The sequence below is a fragment of the Ranitomeya imitator genome, chromosome 5, assembly GCF_032444005.1.
Source record: "Ranitomeya imitator isolate aRanImi1 chromosome 5, aRanImi1.pri, whole genome shotgun sequence".
Taxonomy (NCBI): domain Eukaryota; kingdom Metazoa; phylum Chordata; class Amphibia; order Anura; family Dendrobatidae; genus Ranitomeya; species Ranitomeya imitator.
The window spans coordinates 37,871,596-37,889,637 of record NC_091286.1 but is presented as its reverse complement, the minus strand read 5'-3'; the positions used below and the strand labels follow the sequence as shown (position 1 = coordinate 37,889,637).

The 18,042-nt window shown below is 49.1% G+C and overlaps 1 protein-coding gene across 1 annotated transcript; it reads right to left on the bottom strand.

Annotated features, from left to right (window-relative positions):
- Positions 1-10,129: 10,129 nt before the first annotated feature.
- Positions 10,130-17,338, bottom strand: MRPS10 (mitochondrial ribosomal protein S10). The gene is made up of 7 exons (XM_069768579.1): positions 17,196-17,338; positions 15,636-15,706; positions 13,150-13,225; positions 11,225-11,361; positions 10,545-10,653; positions 10,336-10,425; positions 10,130-10,246 (listed from the first exon to the last, which is right to left on the bottom strand). The coding sequence occupies exons 1-7, from the start codon at positions 17,256-17,258 to the stop codon at positions 10,166-10,168; spliced, it is 627 nt and encodes a 208-aa protein (XP_069624680.1). The 5' UTR covers positions 17,259-17,338; the 3' UTR covers positions 10,130-10,165.
- Positions 17,339-18,042: the final 704 nt, after the last annotated feature.

Here is an 18,042-nt window from a genome sequence, read left to right as displayed (position 1 = left end):
GCAGGCTGGACCACGTTGCGGCCTTGCAAACCTGCTCCGCTGATGCCTGGTGCCGGATGGCCCAGGAAGCACCCATCGACCGAGTGGAGTGAGCTCTAATCTCCGCCGGGATAGGATTGCCCCTGACCCGATAGGATTCCTGGATAGCAGATCGGATCCATCTAGCTATCGTGGATTTAGACGCCGCCAAACCCTTTCTGTGACCCTCCGGGAGCACGAAAAGGGCGTCCGATTTTCTGAAGTGTGCCGTTCTGGAAATGTACCTCCTGAGAGCCCGTACCACGTCCAGAGTATGGAGAGCCTTCTCGACCCTATGTTTAGGCTGCGGACAAAAGGAGGGAAGGATGATGTCCTCGTTAAGGTGGAAAGATGAGACCACCTTTGGAAGAAACGCGGAAGAAGGACGTAGGACTACCTTGTCCTGATGAAAGGCAAGGAAAGGTGCCCGACAGGATAGAGCGGCGAGCTCTGAAACCCTTCTGATGGACGTCACCGCTACCAGGAAGGCAACCTTCCAAGAGAGAACAGAGAGCGGAACGTCTTGAAGGGGTTCGAACGGCGGTTCCTGGAGAGCCCCCAGGACCAAATTGAGATCCCAGGTCTCCAAAGGCATCCTGTAAGGAGGAACAACATGGGAGACTCCCTGAATGAAAGTCTTGACCTGAAGGTTGGTGGCGATCCTACGCTGGAACAGCACGGATAAGGCTGAGATCTGACCTTTAAGAGAGCTCAGGGCCAAACCGGAATCCAGACCGGACTGAAGGAAATTCAGGATACAAGGGATGGAGAAGCTGAGCGGAGGGAGCCCTCGGAGCCTGCACCAAGAAAAGAAGGTCTTCCAGACGCGGTGGTAGATAGAGGCAGAGGACGCCTTGCGAGCACTTAGCATGGTAGGAATGACCTGCTGAGAGAAACCAGCACGAGCTAGAATCCAGGTTTCAACAGCCACGCCGTCAAACATAGGGCCCCTGAGCTCTGATGGTAGATCGGTCCTTGGCGAAGTAGGTCTGGGCGGTCTGGCAACCGCAAGGGGACGTCGGCTACGAGCTGAACGAGCTCCGCGTACCAAGCGCGACGAGGCCAGTCTGGGGCGACCAGAATGACCGGGCCTCCCTCCGTCCTGATCTTTCGGATGACCTTCGGCAGTAAGGGAAGAGGAGGAAACACGTATGGGAGTTGAAAATGATGCCATGGAGAAATTAGCGCGTCCACTCCTATGGCCTGGGGATCCCGAGATCGAGCGATGAAGTTGTGGACCTTGGCGTTCCATCTGGATGCCATCAGATCCACGTCCGGGGTCCCCCAGCGAAGACAGATCTGGTGAAAAACTTCTGGGTGAAGTTCCCATTCCCCCGAGGCAAGGCCCTGGCGGCTCAGGAAGTCCGCTGCCCAGTTCTCGACTCCCGGAATGTGCACCGCCGAGATGGAGTGGTTGGTCTCGGCCCAACGAAGGATGAGAGAGACTTCCCTCATCGCCGCCCTGCTGCGGGTACCCCCCTGGTGGTTGATGTAAGCCACCGCCGTGACGTTGTCCGATTGGACTCTTATTGGGTGACCCGCAAGCAGAGCGTGGAAGTGAATCAGAGCAAGTCTGATAGCACGAATCTCCAGAATGTTGATGGGGAGGCTGGATTCCCGAGCAGTCCAACGACCCTGGGCCGAGTGGTGAAGAAACACCGCCCCCCAGCCAAGAAGACTGGCGTCGGTGGTTACCACTAACCAGCGGAACGGGAGGAAGGACTTCCCCTGGAGAAGAGATGGTCCCAGGGTCCACCAAATGAGAGAATGTCTGACCCGAGGAGACAGGGGACAAGGGAGGTCGAGAGAAAAGAGACTCCTGTCCCAGTTGTCCAGCAGAGCCTGTTGTAAGGGGGCGGAGATGGAGTTGAGCGAAGGGAACAGCTTCGATTGCCGCAACCATCTTTCCCAGGATCTTCATGGCGAACCGAATGGTTCGCGGGCGAGGATGGCAGAGTGTACGGACTCCCTGCTGGAGCGCTTGGACCTTGGACCGAGGAAGCAAAACCAGCCCCCTTGAAGTGTCCAGGATCATTCCCAGAAAGGAGATCCGACGGGAAGGAACGGGAGATGACTTGTCTAAGTTGATCAGCCAGCCCAGGCGAGAAAGCGAATCCAGGGTAATGTGGACGCTTGACTCGCAGGCCTGAAACGACGGGCCCTTTATGAGGAGATCGTCTAAGTAAGGTAATACGACGACTCCTCGAGAGTGAAGAATGGCCATGACAGCCGCCATGACCTTGGTGAACACCCTGGGCGCCGTGGCGAGACCGAAGGGCAAGGCTGTGAACTGAAAATGGTCCTCTCGAATGGCAAAGCGAAGGAACCTCTGATGAGGCGGGAAGATCGGGATGTGAAGATAGGCATCCTTGATGTCTATCGAGGCCAAAAATTCCCCTCTTTCCATGGAGGAGATGACCGATCTGAGCGATTCCATCCTGAAGTGCCGGACTCTCACGCACCTGTTCAGAAGCTTCAGATCCAAAATGGGACGAACGGTCCCGTCCTTCTTTGGCACGACGAAGAGGTTTGAGTAGAAGCCTCTGAACCTCTCGTGTTCCGGGACCGGCACGATGACCCCGCTCTGGCGGAGGGAGTGGATGGCGCAAAGAAGGGCGCGAGACTGAGCTCCCGAACTGGGAAGACGAGAGGGGAAGAACAGAGTGGGAGGGGGAGAGGAGAACTCTATCTTGTAGCCAGACGATACCAGATCTCTGACCCATTCGTCGTGAACGACGGAGAGCCAGGCTTGTTGAAAAAGGAGTAGACGACCGCCTACTCTTCTGGGATCGACTGGCGCTGTTCCCGAGTCATTGAGAAGGGAATCTGGGAGGTCTGGAACCTCTGGTTCGGGGCTGCCTCGGTTTCCCGCGCCAGGAGGGATTAGGTCTGAAGGATGGACGAACGTCTTTGTCTGCGCGGGCGGAGCGGTCCGATCTGGGAAGGCCAGAGGGATTGGACCAGGCAGAGTTGGTACGAAAAGGCCGAACACGAAAGTAAGGCTGGCGCTGGAAAGCCGCCTTGGGCCTCTGTTGGGGAAGAAACTTGCTCTTTCCCCCTGTGGCGTCGGAAATAAGCTGGTCAAGCTTTTCGCCGAAAAGACGCCCGCTTTGAAAAGGGAGAGAAATCAGGGATTTTTTAGAGGAAGAGTCTGCGCGCCAATCTCTGAGCCAAAGGGCCCTTCTAATAGCGATGGCGTTGGAAGCCGCCGAAGCAGCGCAATTTGCCGCGTCGAGAGATGCGAACATAACATAATCGCTGGCCATGGCTAGCTGCTTAGCCAGGTCCGCCATCTCCGAGGGGAGGTCCTGCTCATTAATGGATTTCGCTAGGGCATCCGCCCAGGAAACCATAGCCTTGGACACCCAGGCCGCGGCGAAGGAGGGAGACAGGGACGAGCCAGAGGCTTCGTACACCGAGCGAGCTAGAGAGTCTATCTGGCGTTCGGTGGGACTCTTAATTGAAGCGCCCTCCGGGACTGAGAGAAGAGTCTTAGAAGCCAGGCGCGAGACCGGCGGATCTACCGTGGGGGGATCCGTCCAGTCTTTCACGAGATCAGCTGAGAAGGGATACTTGGAAACCAAGACCTTCTTACCCGTGAAGCGCTTGTCTGGGTGTTTCCTGTGACGCCTGACTATGTCCAGGAAGGCTGGATGAGAGGCAAAAGCTTTGTGAGAACGCTTGGTTCTGGAAAAGGAGACCGCATGTTCCGGAGCGGAATTAGAATCGTCATCCACCTTTAGTGCGTGATTGACTGCTACGATGAGGGAGTCAACCGTGGCTCTGAACTCCGGAGCCTCCGGATCCAAAGAAATTTCAGACTCATGTTCAGAGTCCTGAACGCTTCGAGCCCCCAAAGAGGGTGAGCGAGAGGTGGAGCTGCCAGAGTCTGAGTGACGAGGAGAACGCTCCGGAGAGGTAGTACGGGTCCGTTTTCTGGACGACCGTGCCTCTTTAAGAGGCGAGCGGCCCCTGCTGGCCGACGATTCCCCTGCTATGGAGGGATCCCTTAGCACCTGTAGCGGATTGCCCCGTTCCCCGGGAGGATTTTGAATGGACTTGATGGCGTTAGCTAAAAAATCCACGGACTGAGAAAGCGAGGCGACCCACGGGGGGGGGCTAGGTACTCCAGGGTCGGCGGCGGTGGAGGGCTCCTGGGCACACGAGGCATCGCAGGCAGAGCAGAGGGGAGAGCTTTGAGGCCTGGGAAGAGGGGCCTGGCAGGTGGTACACGCAGAAAAGAAGGTTGTATGCACCTTAGAAGATTTTTTAGACCTTGACTGCGACATGATGCTAATGCAGACAAAATTACAGGGTCTATATAGAGGTGACCAGTGACTGAGAGGGCGCTGCAGAGGGGAGCTAACGATGTCTCCTTACCCCGGTCCTGTGTCCCGCTATCCAGGAGAGACGAACTGCTGGGGTGTTCACTCTGAGAGGAGGAAGCCGGCTGCACGTGGGCCACTGACGCACCAGAGATGCGACAGGCAGGAGCTGCGGCGCTGAGGAGAGGGACCAAGATGGCCGCCGAGATCAGGAAGAGAAATCTCGGCAGCTGTGAGAAGCGCCAGGAGCAGGGGGCGGCGCCACAGACACTGGCTGGAGTGGGCGGAGCTTAGCGGCGGCGACCAGCGGCTAGGCCGAAGCCGGGGACTAAATTTGCGGCCTCGGCCCGGCGCGCGGTCGCGAGCGCCGGAAAGGGACAGGGACCGCCCAAAAAGCCTGCAGATGGAGCCCAGGGATGAGGAGCCCTCCTGACCGCCGGCGACACCCCCCCCCAGTCCCCCCACCGGGCACTTACCCTGAAATGGAGGTGAGAGGGAACCATGGTGCCATATATAGGAACGGTGCAGGGGTTGGGAAGCCTTCTATCCACCTACCCCACATGGGGGGTGGAGAGGAACCGTCCACCACCTGAGTCACAAGTCACATTGGTGATGCAGTGTGGTCTGCACGGACGCCACTGGGATAAAGCCACTGTACAGCCGAGGGTAGAACCTGGTGGACAGGGCAGATGTCCGGCAATAAAAAGGCCTGGCTGCAGAGGAGGATACTGGAGGTAGGAACACCAGTGCTCGTCTGTATAAGGGGAGATCGGGGCCCATTAGGGGAGAAACCGTCGCCCAAAAAAAAGACAGCTCAGGCAGTGGCTCCCACGTCGCAGGAGAGGATACGGTGAGGTGAAACTCCCGTGCTCGCCTGTTGTTGGTTCGGGGGAGATCGGACCTTAGAAGAATCCGTCGCCCCCTTCGTCCGGAATAGATGAAAAAAGAGAGAAAAAATCAGTGTGCCTCCTACGGACACTAAGCTTAAACTGGGTCTCTGCATGCCAGCATGAGGGTGTATACTGCAGGGGAGGAGCTAACCCTTTTTTGTCTCAGCTTAGTGTCAGCCTCCTAGTGACAGCAGCATAACCCATGGTCCTGTGTCCCCCAATGAGGCGAAGGAGAAAGTTTATTCTTATATTCCTACTACTTTACTACCGAACTGGGTCATTACTGGCCAGTCAAGGGGTGTATACTACAGAGGAAAAGTTTATTCTTCTAAGTTTACTTAGTGTCCTCCTAGTGGCAAGCAGCATAACACCCATGGTCCTGTGTCCCCCAATGATTGGCTTGGAGAAAAAGATTTTACGGTGAGTACACAAATCTCCTTATTCTCATCGGGATATCCTGTTTTTAAATGTGTGAAGTTGCATTTGTTTTTGTTTTGTCTGGATGTGATACTTTGTGCCCTGCAGCGCTACGTGCTGTGACTAAGGATTACAAAATATGTTCACATTGCTGACAAATGTGCATTTTATCGTAACACTTTGGAGTGCTGGCCCGTGACTTTTTGAGCAGTGGACATAAAACCAAACCGTCCAAGATGTTTTCTGTGAGTTTGAAAAAACAAAACCCCATTATACTCAGATGTTTAACTTCAGGGAAATACATCGACATCAGATTAATGTGTGCCATCTCCACATACGCACTGTACTCGATTACTGGTCTCAATTGAAATTTGGACATCTTTGGCAACTTGCTGTGAAAGACAGGTTTTACCTTTATTTATGCAATCTGTTGCTCAATGACTGAAATTTTGCTGGTTCAATTCATATGCAAATGAGATAAGTGCTCTGAGAGTGTTAAAGCACTTTCCAAGTGTCTGTCTCCCTGGCTCTATTTACTTTCTGACCCTCATAATGTAAAACAGAGGTAACACTGACTTCATGGAGTATCCTTGTGACTAGACCAAGGCTTGTAAACATAAGGATGAATGACCTCGGGGAGATCAAAACATCCAACACCGCGGAGACACCATCATGTGTTTCTCAACGCAGTGATCCAGAACACTGCCCCCATCCCTTATGGGAAATATGCAAATGCATGTAGAAAAGCCGCGGAGACACCATCACGTGTTTCTCAACGCAAGCAATAAATAGCCAGGTCTTTCACCGGGAAGGAACAACCACGGGAAGAGCAGCATCCAAAAAGGAAAACCACCTATGCCAAAACATGGTATCCATCCACAGACAGCTGTTTCCGGGTATTTGCCCCTCATCAGTGTGGAGTATGAAACTGGCCATTAGGAGCAGTGCCTACTAAAAGGACTCTAAACATAAGGATGAATGACCTCAGGGAGATCAAAACATCCAACACCGCGGAGACACCATCACGAGTTTCCTACTCCACACTGATGAGGGGCAAATACCCCAAAACAGCTGTCTGTGGATGGATACCATGTTTTGGCATAGGTGGTTTTGCTTTTTGGATGCTGCCCTTCCCGTGGTTGTTCCTTCCCGGTGAAAGACCTGGCTATTTATTGCTTGCGTTGAGAAACACGTGATGGTGTCTCCATGGCTTTTCTACATAGACCAAGGCTTGGACACACAGTTTCTATTTTAAAGGGAACCTGTCACCTGAATTTGGCGGGACTGGTTTAGGGTCATATGGGCGGAGTTTTCGGGTGTTTGATTCACCCTTTCCTTACCCGCTGGCTGCATGCTGGCTGCAATATTGGATTGAAGTTCATTCTCTGTCCTCCATAGTACACACCTGCACAAGGCAAGATTGCTTTGCGCAGGCATGTACTATGGAGGACAGAGAATGAACTTCAATCCAATATTGCAGCCAGCATGCAGCCAGCGGGTAAGGAAAGGGTGAATCAAACACCTGAAAACTCCGCCCATATGACCCAAAACCAGTCCCGCCAAATTCAGGTGACAGAGTCCCTTTAAGCCTTAGCTGTATCAATTTTTGTATTGACCGAAAGCTCAAATATTGCTGGAGTCATGTCCCGCTCTGCTCACCCATAAAGGCGTGGCGGAGAGGCATCCCATGCCAGCACTTGAGCCTGCCTCATTGCTTAGAAAAGGGACAGATGTACAGTCAAATCTCCGCTCCCTATTTTGTGACTTGTTTATAATTTATATATACAAGTGTATTACAAAGTTAATAAAATTAAATGTTCTGGTGTCCTGTGCAGTTTTCGCAAACAGAGCCCTAGAAGTACAGTTTGGGTTGTGGCCTCACAGCTTCTGCTGAGAAGGACATGGGTAATTGCCAAGCTCTGTACTCAAAGTCAGCAACTCCATCTCATTTTGGCAGGACTAGCCAACAATCTAATGTGTAGAGGGGGTCTCCCGCGTGTCCCTCTCAAATGTTGGTGGAGAGAAGTAGGAATTTGGACCCCATATTTTGTATTAAAAGATAATCAGCTGGCAGGAGTCTGGCTTCAGATTTCTCTCACCATTGAAAAACAGGAGTATGTGGGAGACCGGAGGAATAGCTGACAGTCATCACTTATATGGCCAAAGTAACACAGGTGAGCCCAGAGCCTGCAGCTTAAAGTGGTATTCCCATCCCGAAGATCCTATCCCAGTATGTTGTAGGTGTAATAATAATGTAAGCAAATACCTCCAATCAGTATAGTTCTTCTGATAAGCTATTTTGCTTACCCCATGTGCAGGGCATTGCACTAGCTTAGGGATCCATGGTTACGACCACCCACAGTGACAGCTGTAGTGGTTATAACAATGCATACCAAAGTTACTGCAATGCCCCGCACATGCGGTAAGCAACATGGCTTATCAGAAGAACTATACTACATTTCTAATTTGAGGTATTTGCTAGTATTATTATACTTAGTACATACTGGGATATAATCTTGGTGATGGGATTACCCTCCTTTTAAGGCTACATTTATAGAAACCAGAATTTGTGTGAATGAAATATCTGCCACTGACTTTATTCTGCAGTTAATTTTCTAGTCAGGTTGGTACAATGAGGGTGAATGGAACTTCCTGGATATAAACAAATATTCCCATCTTCAAACATAACTTGCTGGTTACTGCGGCTCCAACTACAGGGGAGTAAATGAACAGAGAACCCGGAGCTATTTCAAGTAAATCACTACGTCATGCACTGAGCTGCCATCATTGGTAGAGTTCGGGCTTGTCCAGATGAACGTATTATACAGAAGTGTGTTGTCCATGGACTGCACCCATCACAGCCAATGTGTCAGAGCAATTTTCCACATGGAGCAACAGTCTGTATCCCGTGCAGGTACGAGCACACGGAGCAATTGACTGACCCACGTTTTCACTTGGTTGTCTGAACCCAAATAACTTTCAAAGAGACCCTACTACTAATTACGGCAACTTTAATATTAAAAAAAAAAAAAAGTGGGGGCTTTATATAGCAGCGTAGGATACACATATGTAGGATAGGGGCTCTGGCTCTAGTTTGGCCTAAGGGTATGTGCACATGTTGCGGATTTGGCTGCGGATCTGCAGCAGTTTTCCATGCATTGTACAGTACCATGTTAACCTATGGAACACCAAATCTGCAGTGCACATGCTGCAGAAAATTCCGCACGGAAACGCTGACGTTTATTTTCTGCAACATGTCAATTCTTTGTGTGGATTCTGCAGCATTTTACACCTGTTCCATAGTTAGAATCCGCAGGTGTAAAAAGGCAGGTGGAATCCGCATAAAAACTGCAGATTCTGCGGAAAAATTCACAACGTGTGCACATAACCTAATAGTTACCCTGCCTTACCACGGACGTTGGCTGTCTAAGAAGCCACATGGTGCTTCCACTCACCATTGGCTTGTCCTCAATTACCCCTTTATACCCGGTTTCTTAGGCTGCCAACCTCTGCAGTAAGGCAGGGTTATTATTAGGCCAAACTAGGGCCAGGACCCCTATTCCTGATTATATACACCCCCCCCCCCTCCCTTTAATATTGATATATTAGTTTCTGTAATTAGGAGGGTCTTTATGTTTATTTGGGACCTGCTTTGTCATTTGAACCCAGCCTTTGACAGCTGACTGCTTATGCATAGGATGGAAGGGTGGGGAGTTCGAATAGACCAGGCTCGTGAATATTAAGGTTTACATTGTAGGTGCTCATCCCTGATAATGTAATCTCAAAACAAGAAGCTCCACATGACAGTATTAGCATCAGTGCTCCTACCTTGTACTGCTCTCAGATGGGGCGGCAGAATCCTGTGGATAGTTTTGCATTATTACAGAGAATCTATACAGTAGCCTACACTGGAGAAGGTAAGCATTACTACCTGATGTGAGAAGGACGGGTACAAGAGTGATCCAAATTGAGAGGAGCAAAAGGTGCTACCACCGTCCTGTCACACTGTCTCCAGCTTGATGTAAGTATTCATTCTCCTGGTTGTAACAAATGTATTAAGAGCATCAGTGACAGCAGATTATACTGTTTTCACAGAGTCTCATTGGCGCTGCTTCCCTGGAACATGAGAAGCCACGCTGAGAGTATACGTGCAGCCTTGTTCTGGCAACGCGGAGGTATCTATCCACGAGGCTGTGGCATCCGGCCATGTCATTCGAGTAAGATTTGCACTTATGTAAGCGGTGAGAAATGATCTGAGATGTGTAGATCGAGACCACTGCATGCCACCAGTGTCCTGCTCCACATACAATGGCAGAAGGGACTAGGAAACACAAGTATTTTTAGACAATGCTTGAGCCTATTGTAAAAGAAGCTACTAATAAGGTTATGATTCTAGTATTGACCCACATATACCTCGTTTATAGGTCTATTCAGTGTCAGATATTGTAAGAAAAAAAAAATCACGCATGTGGCAAACCGTGCGATACAACATATTTATTACAACAGCGGCACAGATCACAAGGGCTCTTTCTGTTCCTTGTCCAGCGAGTCCCATATCGGCTGCTTTAGATGGTCCGGTAGTTTCTCGAGTTTGGTCTGAGAATAGAGTAAAATGTTCAGGTTTATTTTATTCCCCAGTAATCTTCCTGTGCACTCAGACAAGCCCAGGTCATTCTCCCGGTTACCTTTGTGATCTCTAAGGCGACACCTTCAGGGACATTGCGCTGGATATATTCTAAGTATACGTCGGCTGTGCTGCCCGTCAGATGTCTCAGCTGCAGATTAACGTGGGATGGCGTTAGGAACCAGTGTCCACAGAGGCATTATACGGAGATGAGGAACACCAGGATCCTCCCATGTGTTATCTGTGTATCTATATTACTTGAGCTCTTACCTTAAAGCATCTGTAAAGTGTCCTCATCTCATACTGGACTCTGTGTTTCTTGAAAATGTGGATGGATTTTAAGAGGGTGAAACGTTCAATCTTCCGCTTTGGCTCGTGCCTAGAAATAAGAATAACTAAGTAAATTTGTGTAGATCAAAGAGAAGCGGAAGAGGTTATTGCCCTCTAGTCTAAAATTTGAACTTTGCTGTAAGAAAAAAAAAAATATACATTTGGCCAGCACTTAATGCTATGTTATCTCCAGTGGTCGCTGAAGAGGACAAGCTCAACTTCCACTGGCAAATTTCAGTGATCAATGGAAATTGCTGAAGGCGGATCCCTTGAGGGGAAGCGTATGGCTTTTCTCTCTACATAAACGAGTGGATGTGTGTATCGACGATGATGTCATAAGGTTGCCATAGCGACTATCATGCCATAATAGGTTGTCATGGCGACTGTCAGAATGGGTAGTCATGGCGACAATGATGTCAGAATGGGTATATGGACACGGAACTATGGGATGGAGGATATGTATGATGGGAATATGGGCACGGGACTATGGGATAGAGGATAATCATAATTTGTTATAACTAACCACAGTTAGGTACTATGCCTGGGCAACACTGGGCTCTTCAGCTAGTATAAAATAATGCCATAGTACGTACAGCGTGATTCTTCCCCCTCATACTTACACCTCCAGAGAGAGGCCGAGCTCCTTAGCTGCCAGGACTGTGAAGTATTCATAGCTATCCAGCACTGACTTGTCATGGCCCTTCGCTAACACTTCTATCGTCTTATAGAGGACATCTGGTTCGTCAGTAATGCTTATCTGTGTTAAGGAAAATAAATGTCTTGTAAAGCACTGATGTGTCCTGTGGATCATTTTCCTCCCTCATCACACAACCACAAACTCCACCCCCCTCAATATGGATCCATGGTCATGACCCTCCACACAATACGTAGGGTCCAGTCACTACACATCTAGCACCAATTCAGATACCAAACATTGCTAACAGAAGTTTCTGATATCTACTCTAGTGATGAGCGAGTATACTCGTTGCTCTGGTTTTCCCGAGCACGCTCGGGTGATCTCCGAGTATTTGTTAGTGCTCGGAGATTTAGTTTTCCTCGCCTCAGCTGCATGAATTACAGCTGATAGACAACTTGAATACATGAGGGAATTCCCTAGCAACCAGGCAACCCCCACGTGTACTTATGCTGGCTAACAGCCGTAAATCATCCAGCTGCGGCAACAAAAACTAAATCTCCGAGCACTAACAAATACTTGGAGGCCACCCGAGCAACGAGTATACTCGCTCATCACTAATCTACTCCACTGCTCTGAATTTGGTCAGTTCTGCAGAATTCTTTGGAAAAAAATCAATTTTGTTTTTTAACGGTTTACCTTTTTTTTTTTGTCTTGTAGTATTGGCTGATGGTTTTTGATCCTATGTTTTCAAAATGGCGCTCACGGTTCATGAATTTTACACAAAATGATTTTTTTTTCCTTTTAATATATATATATATATATATATATATATATATATATATATATACACACACACACACACACACACACACACACACACACACACATTTTCTTTAGTGCAAAATGTCTCAATTTGCAAAAAAATGTAATGCATGAATAAAATTACTCCAGGGTGAAGGGAGTGGAGTACAGTTGCGCAAAAACTTGGCGACTATTTAACCCCTTCACAACGTATATATCATTGTCATAGGCCATGGCTCTGTATTTGATGTGGGCTCCGGAGCTGATCCCGAAACTTTTCCACACATGACAGCTGATCTAATCAGCCGTCATATGACCCTAAGGGTATGTGTCCACGTGCAGGAAACGCTGCGTGTCTGACGCTGCATAGAGCCGCAGCGTCAGACACGCAGCGTCCAGATGTTACAGCACAGTGGAGGGGATTTAATGATCCCGTCTCCACTATGTGTGGTAACACGCACGCGGTGGCCCTGCGACTCCGGACATGCTGCACGTCTTTTCAGATCGCAGCATGTCCGTATATCTTGCGGCGACGCTGCGGCGCCGCAAGATATAGCACAGGACCCTATGGTGGGGAGCGATGATGCCGGATGTGTGCTGTGAGCACATCCGGCATCATCGCGTCCCAGAAAGGGGGCGGGGCTTACCGCAGAGCGGCTAAGCCGCTCCGGCGATACCGCCGGCCATCCTGAAAGTGGACACATACCCTAAAAGTCGTGGGTGGAATCCTGCTGAGCTGCAGGACCAGAAACAGAGTTAGGCTGCCGTCACACTAGCAGTATTTGGTCAGTATTTTACATCAGTATTTGTAAGCCAAAACCAGGAGTGGAACAATCAGAGGAAAAGTATAATAGAAACATATGCACCACTTCTGGATTTATCACCCACTCCTGGTTTTGGCTACAAATACTGATGTAAAATACTGACCAAATACTGATAGTGTGACGGCAGCCTCACAGTAGTGAAGGGATTATAGCCCTCCAGCCCCTCACTCAGTCAGACGCTGGATGATCTCATGGATGGGTTATTCTAGGGAGATGCCACTAATGTAATTTCATAAAACATTTACATGATATAATCACCTGTGTAAAACATCCAGAAACTTACCAACGTCTGCACTCTGGACTGTGGATTATTTGGAGGAGCTGTTGATGTCTCTGTGGGTGCCACATGGCTGGTATTTCTTTAAAAAAAAAATAAGACAATGGCCACCTGTTCTCTAGATACATGCTTCAGTCGTAAAGGACATTAATTCACGTGGAGAAATGTCTACAACTCAAAATCAGTTTGTGTTATCTTCTCAATGAGATTTCTGCAGCCACCACCTTTCCACAAGCGCTAGTCAGAAGAAAGATGTCGGGGAGCAGGCGAGGTAAAGGCGCCCATACACATTAGATGAACCTGTTGAATTTGGAGGGACCTGATGACCATCTGAGATGAATTGTGGCATTCCAGCACTTCTCTGACCCCCAGGAGTGAGGAGTCTCTGGGCATGTTCACCCAGAGATATTTTGCAGAAGTTTTTGGAACGGACACTCGAAAAATCCTCTGAAAAAGTTTCAAAAACTCCTGAAGAACTCTTCTACTTGAAATCCACTTTGCTAACCAGATCAGCAGCTTTTAGATGTTTTTTTTCCCCCTGAATAGGTTTTAAAAAACTCCTGGAGTGAAAAAAAGTGTATGTCACTTCTTTGAAGCAGATCCTGTAGAATCTGCTCCAAACCAGGTACTGTCCAATCAAAAGGCTGCAAAGAACACTGCAGGAAGAACGCTTCCAAAAACTCCAACACCTCTCAAATAAAAAAAAAAAAGAGGAATTTCCTCAAGTGATTTCTGCATTAAATCTTGTGGTTTTCAAAGTTTTGGGAGAAAAAAAATGCAGTGTGAATGTAGCCTTATCAGAGGTTTTCTTCTCTCCCCTTGGAAAACACTAGTACGCTTGGCTGAGCCCCCTGGTGTAAGGGAGAGTTGGGCGAGACAACGAACGTTGGGACAGGAGTCTAAGAGCCTAATGGCTCTTTAACGTTGTTCTTGTAGTCAGAGTTCACAGATACAAAACTACTACCCTCATCCACAAAGCACTCCATGGCTCAGCACCACCCTACATCTCCTCTCTGGTCTCAGTCTACCACCCTACCCGTGCCCTCCGCTCCGCTGATGACCTCAGGTTAGCATCCTCAATAATCAGAACCTCCCACTCCCGTCTCCAAGACTTTACACGTGCTGCGCCGATTCTTTGGAATGCACTACCTAGGATAATACGATTAATCCCCAATCCCCACAGTTTTAAGCGTGCCCTAAAAACTCATTTGTTCAGACTGGCCTACCGCCTCAATGCATTAACCTAACGATCCCTGTGTGGCCTATATTAAAAAAAAAAAAAAAAAAAATTAATTAACTGGTTCATGCAGCTTTACATGAACACCCAAGCCTTACACTATGGCTGGTCCGAATAACTATAGCAATTGTTACCATCCACCTCTCGTGTCTCCCCTTTTCCTCATAGTTTGTAAGCTTACGAGCAGGGCCCTCACTCCTCTTGATATCTGTTTTGAACTGTATTTCTGTTATGCTGTAATGTCTATTGTATGTACAAGTCCCCTCTATAATTTGTAAAGCGCTGCGGAATATGTTGGCGCTATATAAATAAAAATTATTATTATTATAGATATGATTGATAGATAGATAGATAGATAGATAGATATGGGAAGCACGGTGGCGCAGTGGTTAGCACAGCAGCCTTGCAGCGCTGGGGTCCTGGGTTCTAATCCACCCAGGACAACATCTGCAAAGAGTTTGTATGTTCTCTCCGTGTTTGCGTGGGTTTCCTCCGGGTTCTCCGGTTTCCTCCCACATTCCAAAGACATACTGATAGGGACTCTAGATTGTGAGCCCCATTGGGGACAGCGATGATAATGTGTGCAAAAACTGTAAAGCGCTGCGGAATATGTTAGCGCTATATAAAAATAAAGATTATTATTATATTATAGATAGTGAATAGAAAGATTCCAATTCATCCAATATATTAAGTAAAAGAAAAACTTTGCCAATGATCTGAGATCGGACACGGCAGCCATGTGGCCACCCATCAGTTCTCTACTTTTCACTGTACATTCAGTAGATTGTAAAACACTAATGTGACTCCACAACTGAGCTGTACAGATCTCGCAGTGTCACCAAGGTGATATACGACTACAGAAGACGTTGATGACAGTTTGCAAAGTTTTCTTCATTGTGATTACCGTAATTGAAACAATTGACCAAAACAAAAGAATTGGTTGAGAACATGATGGACATAGCACACTGAGTATCGGGGATTTTGGATGGCCAAAAAGGTTGAGTCAAAACATTTATTGATAACCTTCAAGTGCATTTTATCACAAGTCAGCATAGAAAGAAAATAAAACACAAAGCAAGAGAAAGTGCACTGTAAAGTCATAGTTAAATAAAATGACAGCAGCTTCATTCAAGGGAAAAATTCAGAAAACAAACAAAAACCATGAGCCAGACACTGTCTACCAAAATGACCTTCACAGACCATGACATCCAGAGAACGCCCACCAGACACCAGGAGACCCCACCACTGTACTCACGTTACGTTGTGTCTGTAAGTCTGGGCGACAGCGCAGGCGCAAGAGGGAAGACGCCGCTGTGTTCTCAGCACCTAGGACAGAAGTCGGAGGGAAAAAGATGCTCCAGTTATGGAGGATGTAAAGGCAGGAATAAAGAAACCTAAGCGGATGTCAGAGATACAGCAAATAGCTCAGATAGAAAAGCTGCCAATCACTGAGGAAGGCAGCGACACAGGCTCGTAGGGGGAAGAGGAGTGTGGGCAGGACGAGTGGGACTCAGGCTCGGAGTGGGGGCAGGGCTCAGAAACACTCCACCAGTGGGACTCAAAGGCTCGGAGTGGGGGCAGGACTCGGAATCACTCCATCAGTGGGACTCACAGGCTCGGAGTGGGGGCAGGACTCGGAATCACTCCACCAGTGGGACTCACAGGCTCGGAGTGGGGGCAGGACTCGGGATCACTCCACCAGTGGGACTCACAGGATCGGAGTGGGGGCAGGACTCGGGATCACTCCACCAGTGGGACTCACAGGATCGGAGTGGGGGCAGGACTCGGGATCACTCCACCAGTGGGACTCACAGGATCGGAGTGGGGGCAGGACTCGGGATCACTCCACCAGTGGGACTCACAGGATCGGAGTGGGGGCAGGACTCGGAATCACTCCACCAGTGGGACTCACAGGCTCGGAGTGGGGGCAGGACTCGGAATCACTCCACCAGTGGGACTCACAGGCTCGGAGTGGGGGCAGGACTCGGAATCACTCCACCAGTGGGACTCACAGGCTCGGAGTGGGGGCAGGACTCGGAATCACTCCACCAGTGGGACTCACAGGCTCGGAGTGGGGGCAGGACTCGGAATCACTCCACCAGTGGGACTCACAGGCTCGGAGTGGGGGCAGGACTCGGCATCACTCCACCAGTGGGACTCACAGGCTCGGAGTGGGGGCAGGACTCGGAATCACTCCACCAGTGGGACTCACAGGCTCGGAGTGGGGGCAGGACTCGGAATCACTCCACCAGTGGGACTCACAGGCTCGGAGTGGGGGCAGGACTCGGAATCACTCCACCAGTGGGACTCACAGGCTCGGAGTGGGGGCAGGACTCGGAATCACTCCACCAGTGGGACTCACAGGCTCGGAGTGGGGGCAGGACTCGGAATCACTCCACCAGTGGGACTCACAGGCTCAGAGTGGGGGCAGGACTCGGAATCAGTCCACCAGTGGGACTCACAGGCTCGGAGTGGGGGCAGGACTCTTGTAGCAGGAGGGATTGAGTCACGGGCGAGGAGTGTGGGCGGGGCTCGGACTCCACCAGTGGGACTCTCAGGCGCTATCAGTGTGGCAGGTGGCAGTGAGTCACAGGCTCGGAGTGCAGCAGCAGAGTCTGTAAGTGATGGGTGACACAGGCTGGGTGGATGATGCTCCAGGCTCTCGCTCTCTCTCTCTACAAGCCAGCGGGATCTGTCACAGCCATTTCGAGCTACATAGGACACGCTGAGCCCTGTAGTCCCACATTCTGATAAAAGACGGTTGACTGCGACGAACACCTTGGCCATCCCGCGTCACCATAGCAACTATGCTTACCTGGCACCGGGCCGCCGCCAGCACATTGCGGGAGAGAAGGGCAAATCCTCCACAGGCACTCATGTCCTCTTGACCACCAGCGATGCCGTCACTTCCGGCGCATCTCTGCGTAAGTGACAACCATAGAGACGAAGACGGAAGTAGAAAGTCTAAGCAGTGTTCTGTACGTCACATACCAGAAAGAGGCTTTTAGGGAGGAGATTACGCGCGGCCATTTTTGATTTGGGCATTGCGGCCTTTTTACCAGACGTCCTGTTTTTTGGTTCTTGTTTCCAGTTTCTATTTGGTTAATGTGAATATTAACCCCTCACCGCCCACCAGGTTTTCTTCTTTTTCTCCTATTCTTTTTTTTAAATTTCTCTATCCACGTAGCCATACCACGACCTTGATTTCTGCAGGACGAGTTGAAGTTTTCAGGAAACACAATTTTATTTTACCGTACAGTCACTGAAAAATGGGGATAACATTCCTGGGGAAGGAAAATGATGGGGGAGAAAAAAAAACAAAATCATTATTGTGTTTTGGGTTTGTTTTGGCGACATTAATAATGAGTCTCCGGGTCAGAACAAGTGCGGAGATACCGACCTTCTACGGTCTTTAATTTACAGATTAAAAAAAATGGAATTTCATTAATAAAATATTTGGTTTCCACCGCGATTTTCTTATTCTGAATTCATTTTTCTGTAACTTCAATTTTTTGTTGATGGACTTTTTCACATGGTGAACTGTAGTCTTCATTGCTATCATTTTAAGGTACATATAATATTTTGATTTATTTTTGGTTTTCCAAATTTTACCCTACAAGGATCACCAAGCTACGACTTGCCTATTGTGGGCACATCATACG

Bases quoted from the DNA above. Each gene is read 5' to 3' on its own strand.
- MRPS10 (XM_069768579.1), bottom strand. From the start codon at position 17,258: ATGAGTGCCTGTGGAGGATTTGCCCTTCTCTCCCGCAATGTGCTGGCG. The intron at 11,362-13,149 runs GTAAGTTTCTGG...TCCTTAACACAG, and splicing joins AGTCCAGAGTGCAGACGTTG to ATAAGCATTACTGACGAACC. The intron at 10,654-11,224 runs GTAAGTATGAGG...TCTTATTTCTAG, and splicing joins CTCGGCCTCTCTCTGGAGGT to GCACGAGCCAAAGCGGAAGA.